We start from the raw sequence: 15,349 nt of genomic DNA, 5'->3' as shown, positions 1-15,349 counted from the left end.
CCCTATATCCCAGGATCTGATTCCAAGTTTTCTGTTTATCCCAGATTATCTGGCAGTGAGGACTTGTATAATTTAGTTTAAAGCAGAAAACCTGGAATCAAATCCTGGCATAGAAGGCCTGTCTGGAAAGGGCCCTAGGCTTGATCACCCTATGTTGTTCAGAAAGCTGTTGGACATGGATGTTGGGACAGATATGAATGCTGCTGAAAGTGCTGTTAGAATATTAGTATAACCAATCTGTGCTTTTAGTTGATTTCATAGAGTTATTATTATTTTAAATTGCATCTCATGTTTTGCCATTTTGTTCCTTAGTTATGAGATGTCTCGATCACTCCCTCTGGGGCTACAAAGTGGGGCAGCAGTATTAAAATAAAACCAAATAAATATAAGATGTGTGGGTGGAATACCATAATTCATTGTTCTACATCTGAGAGAGGAGGCAAGGAGGTCCTTTAAAGGTCCCAGAGATGGAAAAGAGGGAGGAAGTGAATCAGAAAAGAAGAGGGTGTCTAGGCCCACATTCGGGGAAACTTGGCAGCTCTTCAAGGCTGATTTCAATGGTTTCATTTTGTACCTCCCTCCATGCCTGATGGGACGATAAGACCTGGCACCAAATCTAGCTGCCATTTGTGAGAGGGGAACAGGGTCCGAAAAGGATAGCGACAAGGGAGATTGAAACATCACGGCAGGCAAGAAAGTATAAGCCCTTGAAACACATTTGCCAGTTGTGTACGGCGAGTCAATGCAGAGAAGCCACACTTGCTGGCCTCTTTATCTGTGGTGGATGGAAATATTTGGACAGAAACAGGGAGCAAGCTCCAAAAGATTTTACTTCACTCCTCTCCCAGACTCAGCTTAGATTCCCAGAGTAGCTATCGTGTGTTTGTGTGTGTGTGTGTGTGTGTGTGTGTGTGTGTGTGTGTGTGTGTGTGTATGTATGTATATATATATATATATATATATATATATATATATATATATATATATATCTCACCCATTCGTACACATCAGCTGTAATGGGAAACAGCCCTCTATCAGTACCTGTTTATTGTTACAGGGCAGAAACAAAAGGAAAACGAAAGCAAGCACGATGACTATGTGGCTTTCATTTCTTACGAAAATGTTATCATTTGTTTTGTGTAGCTGAACGGTCGAAATGAAATGATGGCACGAAGGAAATGAAGGAAAAATTTTCGTGCACATCTCTAATAATAACTCCCAGACAATAACAAGATTTGGAATTGCTCTTTGATACAGCAAACATTGTGTCTCACGTGAGGATTGGAATCAGGACTAAGTTGCATTTTAGCCCTGTGTGTATATGAACCCCAATTCATTAGGTTTCTCTACTTGTATAAGATATATTGTAATTTTTCTTAAATCAATATCTAATTTTGCATCTGTGTATATAAATAAGCATTTGCAAGTTGGGGCAAACTAGCATTTCCTTTTGGCCTCCGTTTTGGTGGGACACGTCTTATTAGAAATTTCTAAGCTTTGGTTGAATATTTATTCATTGTGTCAGAAGCAAATTAAGAATACAATTCACCCTGTGCAGGGGGCTTCTGGGAAGGAGATGGCGGGCCGTGGGACGACTGCCACTGCAATATCTCCGCCTGGTAAGTCAGGCTGAGCATACTGTAAGATGTATAAAAAAAACCACAAACAAAGTTAAAAACTTAGCATTATACTAAATGTCCTTTGATCAGAAGCTGGCCACTTGGAGTGCCTCTGAAGGTCCTCCATTGTGCATGTGGTGGAGCACAGACTGCATTGTAATAGGTGGTCTGTGGTTTGCTCTTCTCCACATTTGCATGCCGTGGACTCCACTTTGTAGCCCCATTTCTTAAGGTTGGCTCTGCATCTCGTGGTGCCAGAGCGCAGTCTGTTCACGGCCTTCCAAGTCGCCCAGTCTTCTGTGTGCCCAGGAGGGAGTCTCTCATCTGGTATCAGCCACTGATTGAGGTTCTGGGTTTTAGCCTGCCACTTTTGGACTCTTGCTTACTGAGGTGTTCCTGCAAGTATCTCTGTAGATCTTAGGAAGCTATTTCTTGATTGAAGGCGTTTTTCTGGATGATATCCAAACAGAGGATGGGTTGGATATGTCAATGCCTTGGTCCTTTCATTACTGGCTACTACTTCCCAATGGATGTCAGGTGATGCGATACCGGTTAAACAATATAATTTCTCCAGTGGTGTTGGGAGTAGACATCCTGTGACAATGTGGCATGTCACATTAAGAGCCAGATTCACTGTTTTAACATGGTGAGATGTATTCCACACTTTCAGCAGCAGAGTAGCAAAGTGCAAGGGCAGATATCTTCACTGTATCTGGTTGCAATCCCCAGGTTGTGTCAGTCAGCTTTCACATGATATTATTATTAGGACCCACAATTTGCTTGATAGTCAGCAGTGCTTCTTGTAAGTCAGAGCGTGGTCTTGGGTAACTCCCAAATATTTTGATGTGCTGCAATGCTCCAGTGGGATTCTGGACAAAGTTGAATGCTGTATGAGGAATAGGGATAATCTCTATTAGGATGCTGGGATGAGATTTCCTTTGCAAGATAGTCTGGAACCAAAAAAGCATGCCCATACAGACTGAAGCTGTGTTGTGCCTGAATGTTGTGTGTGCCTTAATTTTCACTGTCAGATTGCAGAGGGCAATGATGACATTGCCCTCCAATATTTCACCAGGACATATGTGGCCAAGTGACATCATAGTGTGGACAAGTTGGCAAAATTATTAATGAAGAGTAACAGATCAGTTGGAGTGAGAGTCTGCCTCCTCTTCTTCTCTCTCCCATCCTGAGTTAATTGATTACAAATTACTTTCACACTTTGACGAAGTTTTAGATGAATTATGTAAGCTGAGGATAAAGAGGAAAAGTGGCAGGAAGAAAGAAAGTACTGGGAAATTTAAAAGTACAGTAGTCTCTCACTTATCCAACACTCGCTTATCCATTGTTCTGGATTATCCAATCCATTTTTGTAGTCAATATTTTCAATACATCGTGATATTTTGGTGCTAAATTTGTAAATACTGTAATTACTACATAGCATTACTGCGTATTGAACTACTTATTCTGTCCAATTTGTTGTATAACATGATGTTTTGCTGCTTAATTTGTAAAATTATAATCTAATTTAATGTTTAATAGGCTTTTCCTTAATCCCTCCTTATTATCCAACATATTCGCTTATCCAACATTCTGCCGGCCCGTTTATGTCGGATAAGTGAGACTCTACTGTAGTTGAAAAGTGGAACAATATGGATCAAATTTATAAAAAGAAAACAAGTTGAAAAGAAGTGTAATTCTGACTGGTCATTTATATCATTTTGTACAATAGGTGTCAGCCTTTCCATAAGTGTGATTTTATATATACCGTATAAACACACACACAAATACATGTAGAAATGGATATATACAGTAGTCTCACTTATTCAACATAAACGGGCCATCAGAATGTTGGAAAAGTGAATATGTTGGATAATAAGGAGAGATTAAGAAAAAGCCTATTAAACATCAAAATAGGTTATAATTTTACAAATTAAGCACCAAAACATCATGTTATACAACAAATTTGACAGAAAAAGTAGTTCATTACACATTAATGCTATGTAGTAATCACTGTATTTACGAATTTAGCACCAAAATATCATGATACAGTAGAGTCTCACTAATCCAAGCCTCGCTTATCCAAGCCTCTGGATAATCCAAGCCATTTTTGTAGTCAATGTTTCCAATATATCGTGATATTTTGGTGCTAAATTCGTAAATACAGTAATTACAACATAACATTACTGCATATTGAACTACTTTTTCTGTCAAATTTGTTGTATAACATGAAGTTTTGGTGCTTAATTTGTAAAATCATAACCTAATTTGATGTTTAATAGGCTTTTCCTTGATCAGTCCTTATAATCCAAGATATTCGCTTATCCAAGCTTCTGCCGGCCTGTTTAGCTTGGATTAGTGAGACTCTACTGTATATTGAAAACATTGACTACAAAAATGCGTTGGATAATCCAGAACGTTGGATAAGTGAGACTCTACTGTACATGCTTATATATCAGATTTCAATTGAGAAATTTTCCAGTTTTTTTACTTCGTATTCCAGAATGTTTTAGAGAGTTTTGGAATACAGTTGCCTGTAGAGAGTTTTGGAATAGGCTTGTCAGGTGAAATAAGGCATGGGATCCTGTACCTTTAAAAGAGAGAATGTTAGCAAGCATTGCTTGTCATGCAAGGGAAAACTATTGATAATCAAACATTGTCATAAATCAATCAAGTAAATAAAACACTTAACTTTTTCTTCCTATCTTCCTTACACTCCCTGTTTGTTTGTTTATTGGACTTACATCTTATCTTTCCAAAATGGGAAAGAGAGGTATAACAATTAGACCCATCTCCAGGCTCCTTGTAACAGCTTTCTTCTTTATTGGGTAGGTCTTATCCTCCGTGGACCAAATTCTAAACGAGAGAGACAACAATGGATTACTCCAGTGTGGGGGGTCAGGATCCTTCCCCCCATTATTTGGAATCTGCCCATTTACAAGCAAGTGATGACTCAGACCTCTTCTTCCCTGGTTCAGATGGCAATGATACAGCAGCGATTTCCACATATTACTCTCGCACACCTGAATCTTATAGACACTCACCAGGTAGGTAATGTGAATGCAAGACTGAGACCATCGATTTATAGAGACCACTGATGCTTCAATTCTTGTTGATTGATCTCAATACTCCCATGCACATTCTAAATAGATTTTTTTCAACTTGGGGGTCAGGACCCCTGGAGGGGATCACGAGCGGGGTGTCAGAGGGGTCGCCAAATACCATCAGAAAACTGGAAGTGTTTGGTGGGCATTGACCTTGAGTTTTGGAGTTGTAGTTCACCTACATTCAGCCTTCTCTGCCAAAGGGGTTCCTAAGAAATATTCTGATGGTCTTAGGAACCCCTTTGGCAGAGAAGGCTGAATGTAGGTGAACTACAACTCCAAAACTCAAGGTCAATGCCCACCAAACACTTCCAGTATTTTCTGTTGGAGTTCTGTGTGCCAAGTTTGGTTCAATTCCATTGTTGGTGGAGTTCAAGATGCTCTTTGATTGTAGGTGAATTATAAATCCCAGCAACTACAACTCCCAAATGACAAAATCAATCTCCCCCCAACCCCACCAGTATTCAAATTTCTGTGAATAAGGTATTTGTGTCAAATTTGGTCCAAATCCATAGTCATTTGGGTTCACAGTGCTCTCTGGAGGTAGGTGAACTACATCTCCCCTAAATCACTGTCAATTCCTAGCCATTTTTTTCCTTTTTCTCAGGCTACTATGCTATGTCAAAAATGCTGCAGGTTAACATCCAAATAGGAATTAAAATTTTCAGGGAGTGAAGTATCTGAGGATCTCAGAACGTATTTGTTAGTATTCTGGCACAGTATTTGCTCATTAACTGAAATCTAAAATTCCAAAAATTAGCAGTTTCATGAACTCAAGAACTGTTTGACCCAGTAGATCTCATTCATTGAGATGATATTGGTTTTGAAACAACTTCCTTTGGTCTCTAAATTTAGGGTGATCTACAATGGGCTCTTGCAGCCACTGACATCCATGCCAGTGATTCTTCTTTCCAATGCTGTCAATGTGGAATTTACTTTAGAAATGTGCTTGAAGGGCAAGGTGGATTTTAACAAATTCCACCACTAGTGGAAGGAAATGTTTTCTATCCCACAGCAGCCTTCCCTGCCTTCCCCAAAACATTTCTGGGGTGCCTGGAAACCCTCCAGACTCTGTTTTTGGAAGATGTGAGAAGCTGCCATGGGGAGAAGAAGATTAAGTGAAACTAAAACAGTGATCAATAGACTTCCAAAGACATTTGTAAAAACCCACTTGCCATGCAAGGTGGGGATGAGTGGGTTCTGTGAGTTGTAGTCCAAAAAAAAAAACCAACAACTCTTCTCTAAGCACTGTCAATAACTGAGAAAGTACCTTGAATAGTACAATCCAAAATCCCTATTATTTCCCTGGTCACTTACAGCGTTTGCTTCAACCTTTTTAGTAGCTCTTTCAATAAGGTTGACATAGACCTGTAAGAACCATAAATATGGCCCATCTTACATTTTTACAGACTACTAATTTTAAGGAACATTTGTAAGACAGGACAGGACATTATGCCATGTAATCTGGAAATTTCTCTTTTCTTTTAGAAATGAGTTGATTAATGAGACTTTTCACCTTGGACTGTATCCTAAAACTATGTTGATTTTTTTAAAAAAAGAAAACTATCCCTACATGCCAAGAATTGAGGCATATTCTCACAGGCATTTTAGAAGTAATAACAGAAGTGATCATTTTCCTCTGTCTCTAATACTGTGCCCTAACAGCTCCCATCTGTCAGCTCCAGCTTCCTATGCGGGGACATGAGAGAAGCCTCCCACAAGGATGGTAAAATATCTGGGCGTCCCCTGGGCAACGTCCTTGCAGACGGCTAATACTCTCACACCAGAAGCGACTTGCAGTTTCTCAAGTCACTCCTGACACGAAAAAAACAAAACAAAAAAAAAACCTGTCAATTCCAAATCCTTCCAATATTTTCTGTTGGTAATGGAGGTTCTGTGTGGGTTGGCCTAATTCTATCATTGGTGGGGTTCAAGGGGCTCTTTGATTGTAGGTGAACTATAAATCCCAGCAACTACAACTCCCAAATGACAAAATCAATCCCCCTCCATGCAACCCCACCAGTATTCAAATTTGGGTGTATCGGGTATTTGTGCCAAATCTGGTCCAGTGAATGAAAATACATCCTGCATATCAGATGTTTACATTACGATTCATAACAGTAGCAAAATGACAGTTATGAAGTAGCAAAGAAAATAATTTATGGCTGGGCGTCACCACAACATGAGGAACTGTATTAAGGTGTCGTGGCATTAGGAAGGTTGAGAACCACTGTTCTAGATGCTCACCTGGTTATGGTTGTGTGTGTGTGTGTTGTTTACTTGGGCTCCCAAATCAATCAACCAAAGCTTAGAGCAAAAAATACAAAGGATATTCTTTAAAAAAACAACCCAAAGAACTCTGGACCTAGTAAATTGTTTTGGGTACCAGAATGTAATGGACCTCACTATCCTTTCTCACAAAAATCCACTCCTAATTACTGCTAGGTTCTCTTCATTTCAGGGATATAAAACCGTACTTCAGTTAAAAAGGTGTCTAACAAAGGAGTTCCTTTTCACACAGTATTGTCACATCCCCAGCTTTCTTTTGATCTTTGTTCTCTGTTCAAATGGAAGTTAGAAGCATCACGGTACTGGGTGCGAGAGAATCAATGTCGGTTTGCAGCAATGATCAATGCAATGCAAACTTGAGCTGGGAAAGATTTTGATTCTGCTCTGGCTGACTTTATTGTAGATCTGTGTGCCTGTCTACAACAGGTAAGGGGAGCAGTAGCTGTCTCCAGAATCTCTTACTGAATATGCTTGAACAACAGAAAAGGATAAAACATATAAGCCTACTTCACCAGTTATCTTCCAGCATATTAAAGAAGCATACATTTATAAAATTTTCTGCTAAAATGGACATCACAATCAATCAATCAACCAATCAATCACTAAATAGAAGCTGGTGAAAGAAAAAAAAATCAGTGGATACATTTTGAAGGAATCTTTCAAGAATATCTACAAGGTCCAAAAAGTGCACAGATTCCATCATCCACAACTTGGAAAGTAAACACACACACACACATACATAATTTATTTATTTATTTGCAGTATTTATATTCCGCCCTTCTCACCCCGAAGGGGACTCAGGGTGGATCACATTATATACATATAGGGCAAACATTCAATGCCCATATACACATAGAACCGAGACAGTGACAGATGCAGAGGCAATTTAACCTTCTGAGGGGATGTTCCATTCTGGCCACAAGGGGAGCAGCTGCTTCATCATCCACTGTGATGGCACTTCCTCATTCCAACGTCGTAAATTAGCTAAATTTGCCTCCCCACTTTGATAAATGGTACCTTGTTTCCTACTTGATAAATGCAAATATCTTTCGGGTTTCTAGGTCAGCAACCAGCAGGGGCTATTTTTTTTTAATTGACAGGTGCTCACCCCGCCATGGGCTGGCCTAGAACTCATGACCTCATGGTCAGAGTGATTTATTGCAGCAGGCTGCTCACCAGCCTGCGCGACAGCCCGGCCCCATAACCCCAAACAAACCATGATTTTGCCAATGTATACCAAGGACACTATTTTACTACACCTTTGTATACAATGGAGCATGAGCATCCATAGATTTTTGTATCCATGGAGGTCCTTGAACCAAACTCCAGCAGATACCAAGGACCCACTGTACTCTTCTTCTTTGTGATGTAGAAAACAATCCCTATTGTTTCACTGCTATTTCTGGGATCAAATTTTCAGTTAAAGAATTCATGTCCAAGGGAAATAAGAAAGAAATATAAGGGAGATAGAGAACGTACAACATTTGAGAAAATGATTAATCAAAGGAGGGGGGGAAGGGAAGGAAAAGAAAGAACTAAAGGTATAACAAGTGATATTTACAAATTGCTAATAGATAAAGAGCAGGAGCAGGATCACCTTAAAGAAATGTGGGAGATTGCAATAAGGAAATACACCCTCAAATCTGGAAAGAAATGTGGAATATGTGTATATTAAAAACATGTCTATAAGAATAAAAGAGAATTATTATAAAGTGGTTTGGAGATGGTACCTCACACCAATTAGATTAAATCAAATTGATAAGAAATACTCTAAGCAGTGCTGGAGGGGCTGTCAGGAAATCGGTACATATATACATATGTGGTGGTCCTGTAAATATGTTCAAAAATTTTGGGAGAACGTTTTTAAAGAAATAAAGGGAATCACCAAAACAGAAATAATAGGAACGCCTGAAATAGCACTGTTGTCATTTATGGATAATATTCAAATATCAAAAGAGTTAAAGGAACTAATCGCCAACTTGGTAACAGCAGCAAGATTGTTAATAGCCAAAAAATGGAAAGGAAGGGAGGAGTGCCAATTGGAAGAATGGTATAAGGAGATTTGGGATATTGCAATAAATGATAAATTGACATGTAATATTAAAATTAAAAGAGGGTTATTAAAAAAAGGATGATTTTGGGAAGATATGGGGAAAATTTATAGAGTTTGTATACGTAGAAGGAAAGGGGGGAAAACCTGTAAAAGAAACAATGGAATTTTGGAAATAAATATTGTAATTGGCTGGTCTGGGGTGAAGGGATAGCACTTGGTGAAGGATAACAAAAGGTAAATAATATGAGTATGTAATATAGTTAGAGAGTGAAAATACCATAAGAGCTATGATATACCTAACTCTGTATTGCAAATATGTTAAAGAATGTGTAAGTTTTAAGTACTGAATATGTAAAATTCAAATTTTTCAATAATTTAAATAAAAAACTGAAAGAAAGAAAAAAGAATTCATGTCCAAGAGCACACCTCCTTTCTCATTTGAGGTTTAAATGTAATTAAATGCACGTAAGGCAGAGAATAATTTTCTGGCTACTTGGAATCAAGAATCCTGGCTGATCTACAACAAATCATGGAGTGATCGGCCAGTAGGCAGAGATCTGACTTCTGCTTAATTCAGCCTTCTGCTACTACTACACAACCACCACTGCATGATTAATCTTTTGTGTGTTTTTGGTCATTTTCCCAACAGTGCGGCAGTTGTATCCTCTGCTCAATGGCTTGCAATGGGTGGATGGACACCCCTACAGCACAGCAGCCTGGGCTCCTGGGAAGCCTCATGCTGGACTCCCTCTCTACACTTCCTCTTCAACCGCTTCCTTTCAGACTCTCCAAGCACCTCCCTCACCCAAGGACCTTACCCCCGAGGACCAGAAAGGGAGCCCCAGATATCTGGAGATGCTGAAGACGGAGCGGGCAAGCCCCCCTCACGCTGAGCTGCTAACATTGGGGACCTCAACTGGATCTGTGGCCCACAGCCCTTATGCTGTGGGGCAGGAATATGGATACTTCCAGCAGGCTGGGAGTCCTCTGACAGCCAGATACTCCCCCAAAGTGCGAGGAGTAGCCCAGCTCTCTCCCACTGGTAAGATCTTCTGTTGGACACTGTGGGCGCCACAAAATAAAATAAGATCATAAGAGTGTACAGAAATGATTAAAAAAACCAGGTTGGGTGAGTGAATTCCAATTTTAGGTGCTTTCTTAATTAAAACTTGCATGCAAAGGGATGTCATCCAATATTTTTTTAATTCCATCTATTGACAAGCAAAAAAAAAAAAATCTTGGCAAGGGAGCTTATTTAAAAAGTCAGCAAGTTGGAGTCTTGTGTTGTAGTGAGTCCAAGAGTTGAAGTACCCATTAAAATGGGAAATGACATACCGTATATACTCGAGTATAAGCCGACCCGAATATAAGCCGAGGGACCTAATTTTACTACAAAAAACTGGGAAAACTTATTGACTCGAGTATAAGCCGAGGGTGGGAAATGCAGCAGCTACTGGTAAATTTCAAAAATAAAATTAGATACCAATAAAATTACATTAATGGAGGCATCAGTGGGTTAAATGTTTTGAACATTTACTGTATTTCGAAGAAAAACAGTAAACTAACTCTATGAGTGGAAAAGCAACAATAACTTTATAATCATCATCATCCTCAACAACAACAGCTTCATTTGTACCCTGCCCTATCTCTCTCCCCCTGGGGACTCAGGCCAGCTTCCAACATAGTAACAGGCAAACATATAATGCCTACATAAACAATGCAGAGCTAGATATAGATCTATCATTATATATACTAATTTCACATGTGTATTTCCCCCTGAGACATTTGCAAATCCTCTCACTATGTGCATTTTCCTCCTGCAATATTTGCAAATCCTATTTATCAATGTTTATATCTATCTAGACGTGTGTGTGTGTGTGTGTGCGCGTGTGCGCATTTTCCCTCTACACTTGCAAACATGTGAGGGTAAAATTCATATAAAATTCATATATAAAATTAATGTATACATATAGGAACAGATATACAGGTACATGAAAATCGCTAGTTATCTATATTTACATAGGATTTGCAAAGACCTGTAAACATATGAGGGGAAAATTCATATATTAATGTATTTGTAGAGGGAACATCTATATAAATATTTAGAAGCTTTGGGGCATGCATTTACCCAAGGAAGAAATTCAAGCAAAGCCCCCCTAAAAACAACTTTGTCCTCTTTTCTCCTGCCCTTTCCCACCTCTTTTCTTTCTCCCTTTTTCAAACTCTAAAAGTAGCCAGAAAAGGTTTTTTAAAACCTCCCAAAAAAACCCACCTCATTTTTGTTTCCTTACGAATAAAAAGAAATACACATCTTTTGTTGCTCTCTTTTCCCTCCTTCCCTCCCTTTGGACTCAAATGTTCTTGCAATAATAATAATAGTAGTAGTAGTACTGTGTTTCCCCGAAAATAAGACAGTGTCTTATATTAATTTTTGCTCCCAAAGATGCTCTAGGTCTTATTTTCAGGGGATGTCTTATTTTTCCATGAAGAAGAATTCACATTTATTGATGAACAAAAAAATGAACATTTATTATATACTGTACAGTAGTTGTCATCATAAACCAGCATAACCAGACAAACTGTGAATCCTATCAAGAATTTCTTGTTATTACCAATATTTCCATGTACAACACTTTATGGTATGTACATTTACCGATCCTGCATGCTCTGGTGTTCTGTTTGGCGGGCATGCTTCCAAACAAAAACTTTGCTAGGTCTTACTTTCAGGGGAGGCCTTATATTTAGCAATTCAGCAAAACCTCTACTAGGTCTTATTTTCTGGGGATGTCTTATTTTAGGGGAAACAGGGTAGTAGTAATAATAATAATAATAATAATAATAATAATAATAATAATAGTAATGAATCGTGCAAATTTGCAAGAATATCTTTTTTTCTTCCCCTTCTGCCCATGCAATCTGGCTTGCAAGGGTTTCTCTCACACTCTCCTTTCTCTTTTGAAAACATTCAGATAACCAGCCTGGGAGGAGAAGCAGAGGAGGGAGGTTTTGGAAAAGAAAACATACTGTGGCCTCCAGGCTCTGCTGCTGGCTTGACCTTGATCCGAATATAAGCCGGGGGAGGCTTTTTCAGCTCATAAATAAGGGCTGAAAAACTCGCCTTATCTTCGAGTATATATGGTAATTTTCCATCTCTATGAAGTGACCCAGTATTGTTGAAGGGATTTCCACTAAGAACTTCGTCCGACGGGCAGGGGGAACTGTCTTACCCTGTTCCCTATCGTCTTTCCTTATCTTTTGGGATGGCCTACCATCCCACGTTCTTTCTGCGTTTTTCTGCGTCTTTTCCCCACTTTCTCCTACTTTCTCCAGTTTGGAGTTGAGTAACACAGTCTTCAGGCTCCGTTTCCATGAACTTTGGGAATGTAGTGCTATGGAATTCCACCAGAAGTTCCCTTAAGTTACATGATGGCCTCAGTGGAAATGGAGCCTGAAGACCTCTAATGAAGTCCTAAGCCTAGCTGAAGTCTTCACAGTAGTTCTGTGTATTTCCCCAGCATGATGATAAAGATGTCAGTTGGGTTTATATGTGTGCACTAAACCCATATACACGTACATATCAAAATAACAGCTTGCACTTTCAAGCTCTCTTTGGGATTGTCGTGAAAGCCTGAGACCCTGCTCTGTGGTCCGACCCTTTCTACTATCTCACCTGTTACATGCAAAAAATAAAGCTTTCTTTGGGGTCTGTGACATTAGCTACACCATCCACACATCTTCTCACACAGTTTGATAAAGGATGATATGAGATAAGTAAGACACAACATGTAGGCTTATTCTCTGTCAATTCAGCAGAACAAGGCAGTGGAAGAAGAGTTTAGTGCTGATTGTGATTAATCTGTGGTGAGTTACAGAGGCATAGTGTATGTTTGTGCCTTAGGGTGAATTGGAAATATTTTTGGTATTTTCCAGGTGGGGGTTTACAGTCAAGTATTTACAATCCAGGTCGCTATTTAGAGGAATGTTCATTCCTGGCAATTTAATGTGACAATTAGTGTGTTTCACACAATGGGAGATACATGGACAAACAGACTTTCAAATTGAGTCAGTGTTTACTTTTTTTGAAATAATATTTATTGAATTTTCATTTATACATAAAATGAAATTAGAAAAATCCAGGTACTTTATCTTTCTTAAAATGTTCTTTTAACTGTCTGTATTGGAACCAAAATATGTTTTTGTATACTTGGTTAATTTCTTCTTGAGTTTTTAACTCACAGTCTCCTTCCTATTTCTTCCAAGGTTTCCTTATATAGAGGCCATTTCATCCAATCTAATAATCTTCTTTGTGAGGCTTGTAGTGGGGTTTTTGGGTATATTCTTTCTTTGTATTTTTTTCCATATTTTTATCAAGGCTGGTCTAATGAAATGGTTTCCATTTTTTTTTTGAATTTTTGTTTTGTCATACCAGAAGTAGGCATGCCATCTTATCCTTAGATCAAATCCTTCTAATGATAAGATCTTTCCCTTTTTTAGTGTCATCCAGTCTCTTAGCCAAGTCAAAGAGCAGGCTTCATAGTATAAGTTTATGTCCGGCATAGAGAGGCCTCCTCTTTTCTTTTCATCTGTCAAATTTTGTAATTTTATCCTAGGTTTCCTCCCTTGCCAAATGAATTTCAATGTTTATTTTCCAATCATGTCACAAAACAGATATTGTACTATGTAACAGATGTCACATATTATGCTAAATGCATAATATGTGTATGTGAAAGGTATATGTTTTGGCAAAGAGACATCTTTCATACTTTGAGCACCTCTGGAAAAAAGTTGAAAAACATATTCTTGAGTTTAGCTCTCAGTGCCATCGAGTCATTGCCCTGAAAAAGTCTGTTGTAGGAATGGAAATAGTGTGTTTTCTGGTGGAAAAAGTGATTTCCCTGCACTTGAAAACCTGGTTAGGGAAGGATAACACAGATGAGAATTTTGCAGTTTTTGCATGGTATTTGCACAATCGATCGTGTTATAGGTAACTATAATGTACAGAAATACCTGGGGGTTGTTTGTGCACAATTATTTACACTAAAACCTCAACAATTTTACACAAAAACACTTCTTTCACAAACATATACAGTATTTTTAAATGGGCTGGGTTTTCTTTTTTTGTTGTTGTTGTGCTGTTTTTTATGGTATATATTTTAAACTCTTTTTAATGTTTTTGATAGTTTAATTACTTTTACATTTTTGTTTTTTGATACGATTTGTTAGTCTGTGTCTTGAGTCCCAAATGGAAGGATGATAATGATGACAATAATTGTAAACATTAAAAATACATTGAGAAATTGAAATCAAGACACTAAAACACAGACCAGAAACAAGCCTGGGTTGCTGTATCCTAAAAAACTTGAGTCAATGCAGCCCAGCTTTATGTTGGTATTGAAATTAGGCTAACATCAGTGCTGGTCATAAATATTAAAATAATTTAATGTGTAAAAGAAAAAGGGTGGCAATAATGCAAGTCATATAGAAGATGTATCTTGACATTAATGGTTATCATGAAAAATCTGCTTATGTAGAGTCTTGCATTATTTGGGTGCAAATTACTTTTGCACTTTGAACTCAGTTTGCACCAATGAAAATACACTGAGGGAAAAGTGGGATGAAGAACATGATTGGAAAAGTGGAATAAAAAACGATTGGTTGGAACTGCCCCTGCCAATTGGTACAGTAGGAAAGCAGGCAATAAAGCTTGTAAATAAACTGAATTTTAAGAATAGTGCTACTTAGTGCCAAACATAAACATTTCAAGAGTATTGGTAGTGAGTCTTTATAATGTCCCAGTCATTCTGGTTCAGGAAAGTTAGCTCCAAGAAACATCAAACAGCTTTATTCAGAAAACAAAGGTAAAACCCAGAACACTAGCCATTGTCAGAGCTGGAACCCTTGGATTTTTAGTTTAGTGATGCCCTAACACTCTTTGGAGAGAAGACAAATGATTGTAAAACTAGAGCTCCCAGGATTCTATGGCATTGAGCCATGGCAGTTACAGTAGGTAGGTAAAGGTTTCCTCCGACATTAACTCCATTTGTGTCTAAGTCTGAGGGTTGGTACCCATCTCCATTTCTAAGCCAAAGAGCCAGCGTTGTCCATAGACATCTCCAAGGCTGTGTGGCCGGCATGACTGCATGGAGCGCCCTTACCTTCTTGCTGGAGAGGTACCTATCAATCTACTCACATTTGCATGTTTTCGAACTGCTAGGTTGGCAGAAGCTGGGGTTAACAGCGGGACCTCACCCCGCTCGCTGGATTCAAACCGGCAACCATTTGGTCAG

General features: G+C 38.7%; 1 protein-coding gene and 1 long non-coding RNA gene across 2 annotated transcripts in view; one reads left to right on the top strand and one right to left on the bottom strand.

Annotated features, from left to right (window-relative positions):
• The window catches only part of gata1 (GATA binding protein 1), a 40,379-nt gene that overhangs the window by 11,136 nt on the left and 13,894 nt on the right, over positions 1 to 15,349 (top strand). Inside the window, exons 2-3 of the mRNA XM_062971272.1 lie at positions 4,449 to 4,663; positions 9,712 to 10,104. Coding sequence (XP_062827342.1) covers positions 4,492 to 4,663; positions 9,712 to 10,104 — 565 coding nt within the window. The 5' untranslated portion in view covers positions 4,449 to 4,491. The remainder of the gene's footprint in view (positions 1 to 4,448; positions 4,664 to 9,711; positions 10,105 to 15,349) is intronic.
• Positions 1,031 to 15,349, bottom strand: part of LOC134296398 (uncharacterized) — a 46,096-nt gene continuing 31,777 nt past the window's right edge. The window contains exons 2-3 of the long non-coding RNA XR_010003128.1: positions 4,361 to 4,472; positions 1,031 to 2,505 (exon numbers count right to left, since the gene is read on the bottom strand). This is a non-coding gene — a long non-coding RNA (uncharacterized LOC134296398). The remainder of the gene's footprint in view (positions 2,506 to 4,360; positions 4,473 to 15,349) is intronic.

This window comes from Anolis carolinensis, chromosome 2 (assembly GCF_035594765.1).
Source record: "Anolis carolinensis isolate JA03-04 chromosome 2, rAnoCar3.1.pri, whole genome shotgun sequence".
Taxonomy (NCBI): Eukaryota; Metazoa; Chordata; class Lepidosauria; order Squamata; family Dactyloidae; genus Anolis; species Anolis carolinensis.
Note: the sequence above shows the minus strand (reverse complement) of the source record. Positions and strands in the feature narration are given on the sequence as shown.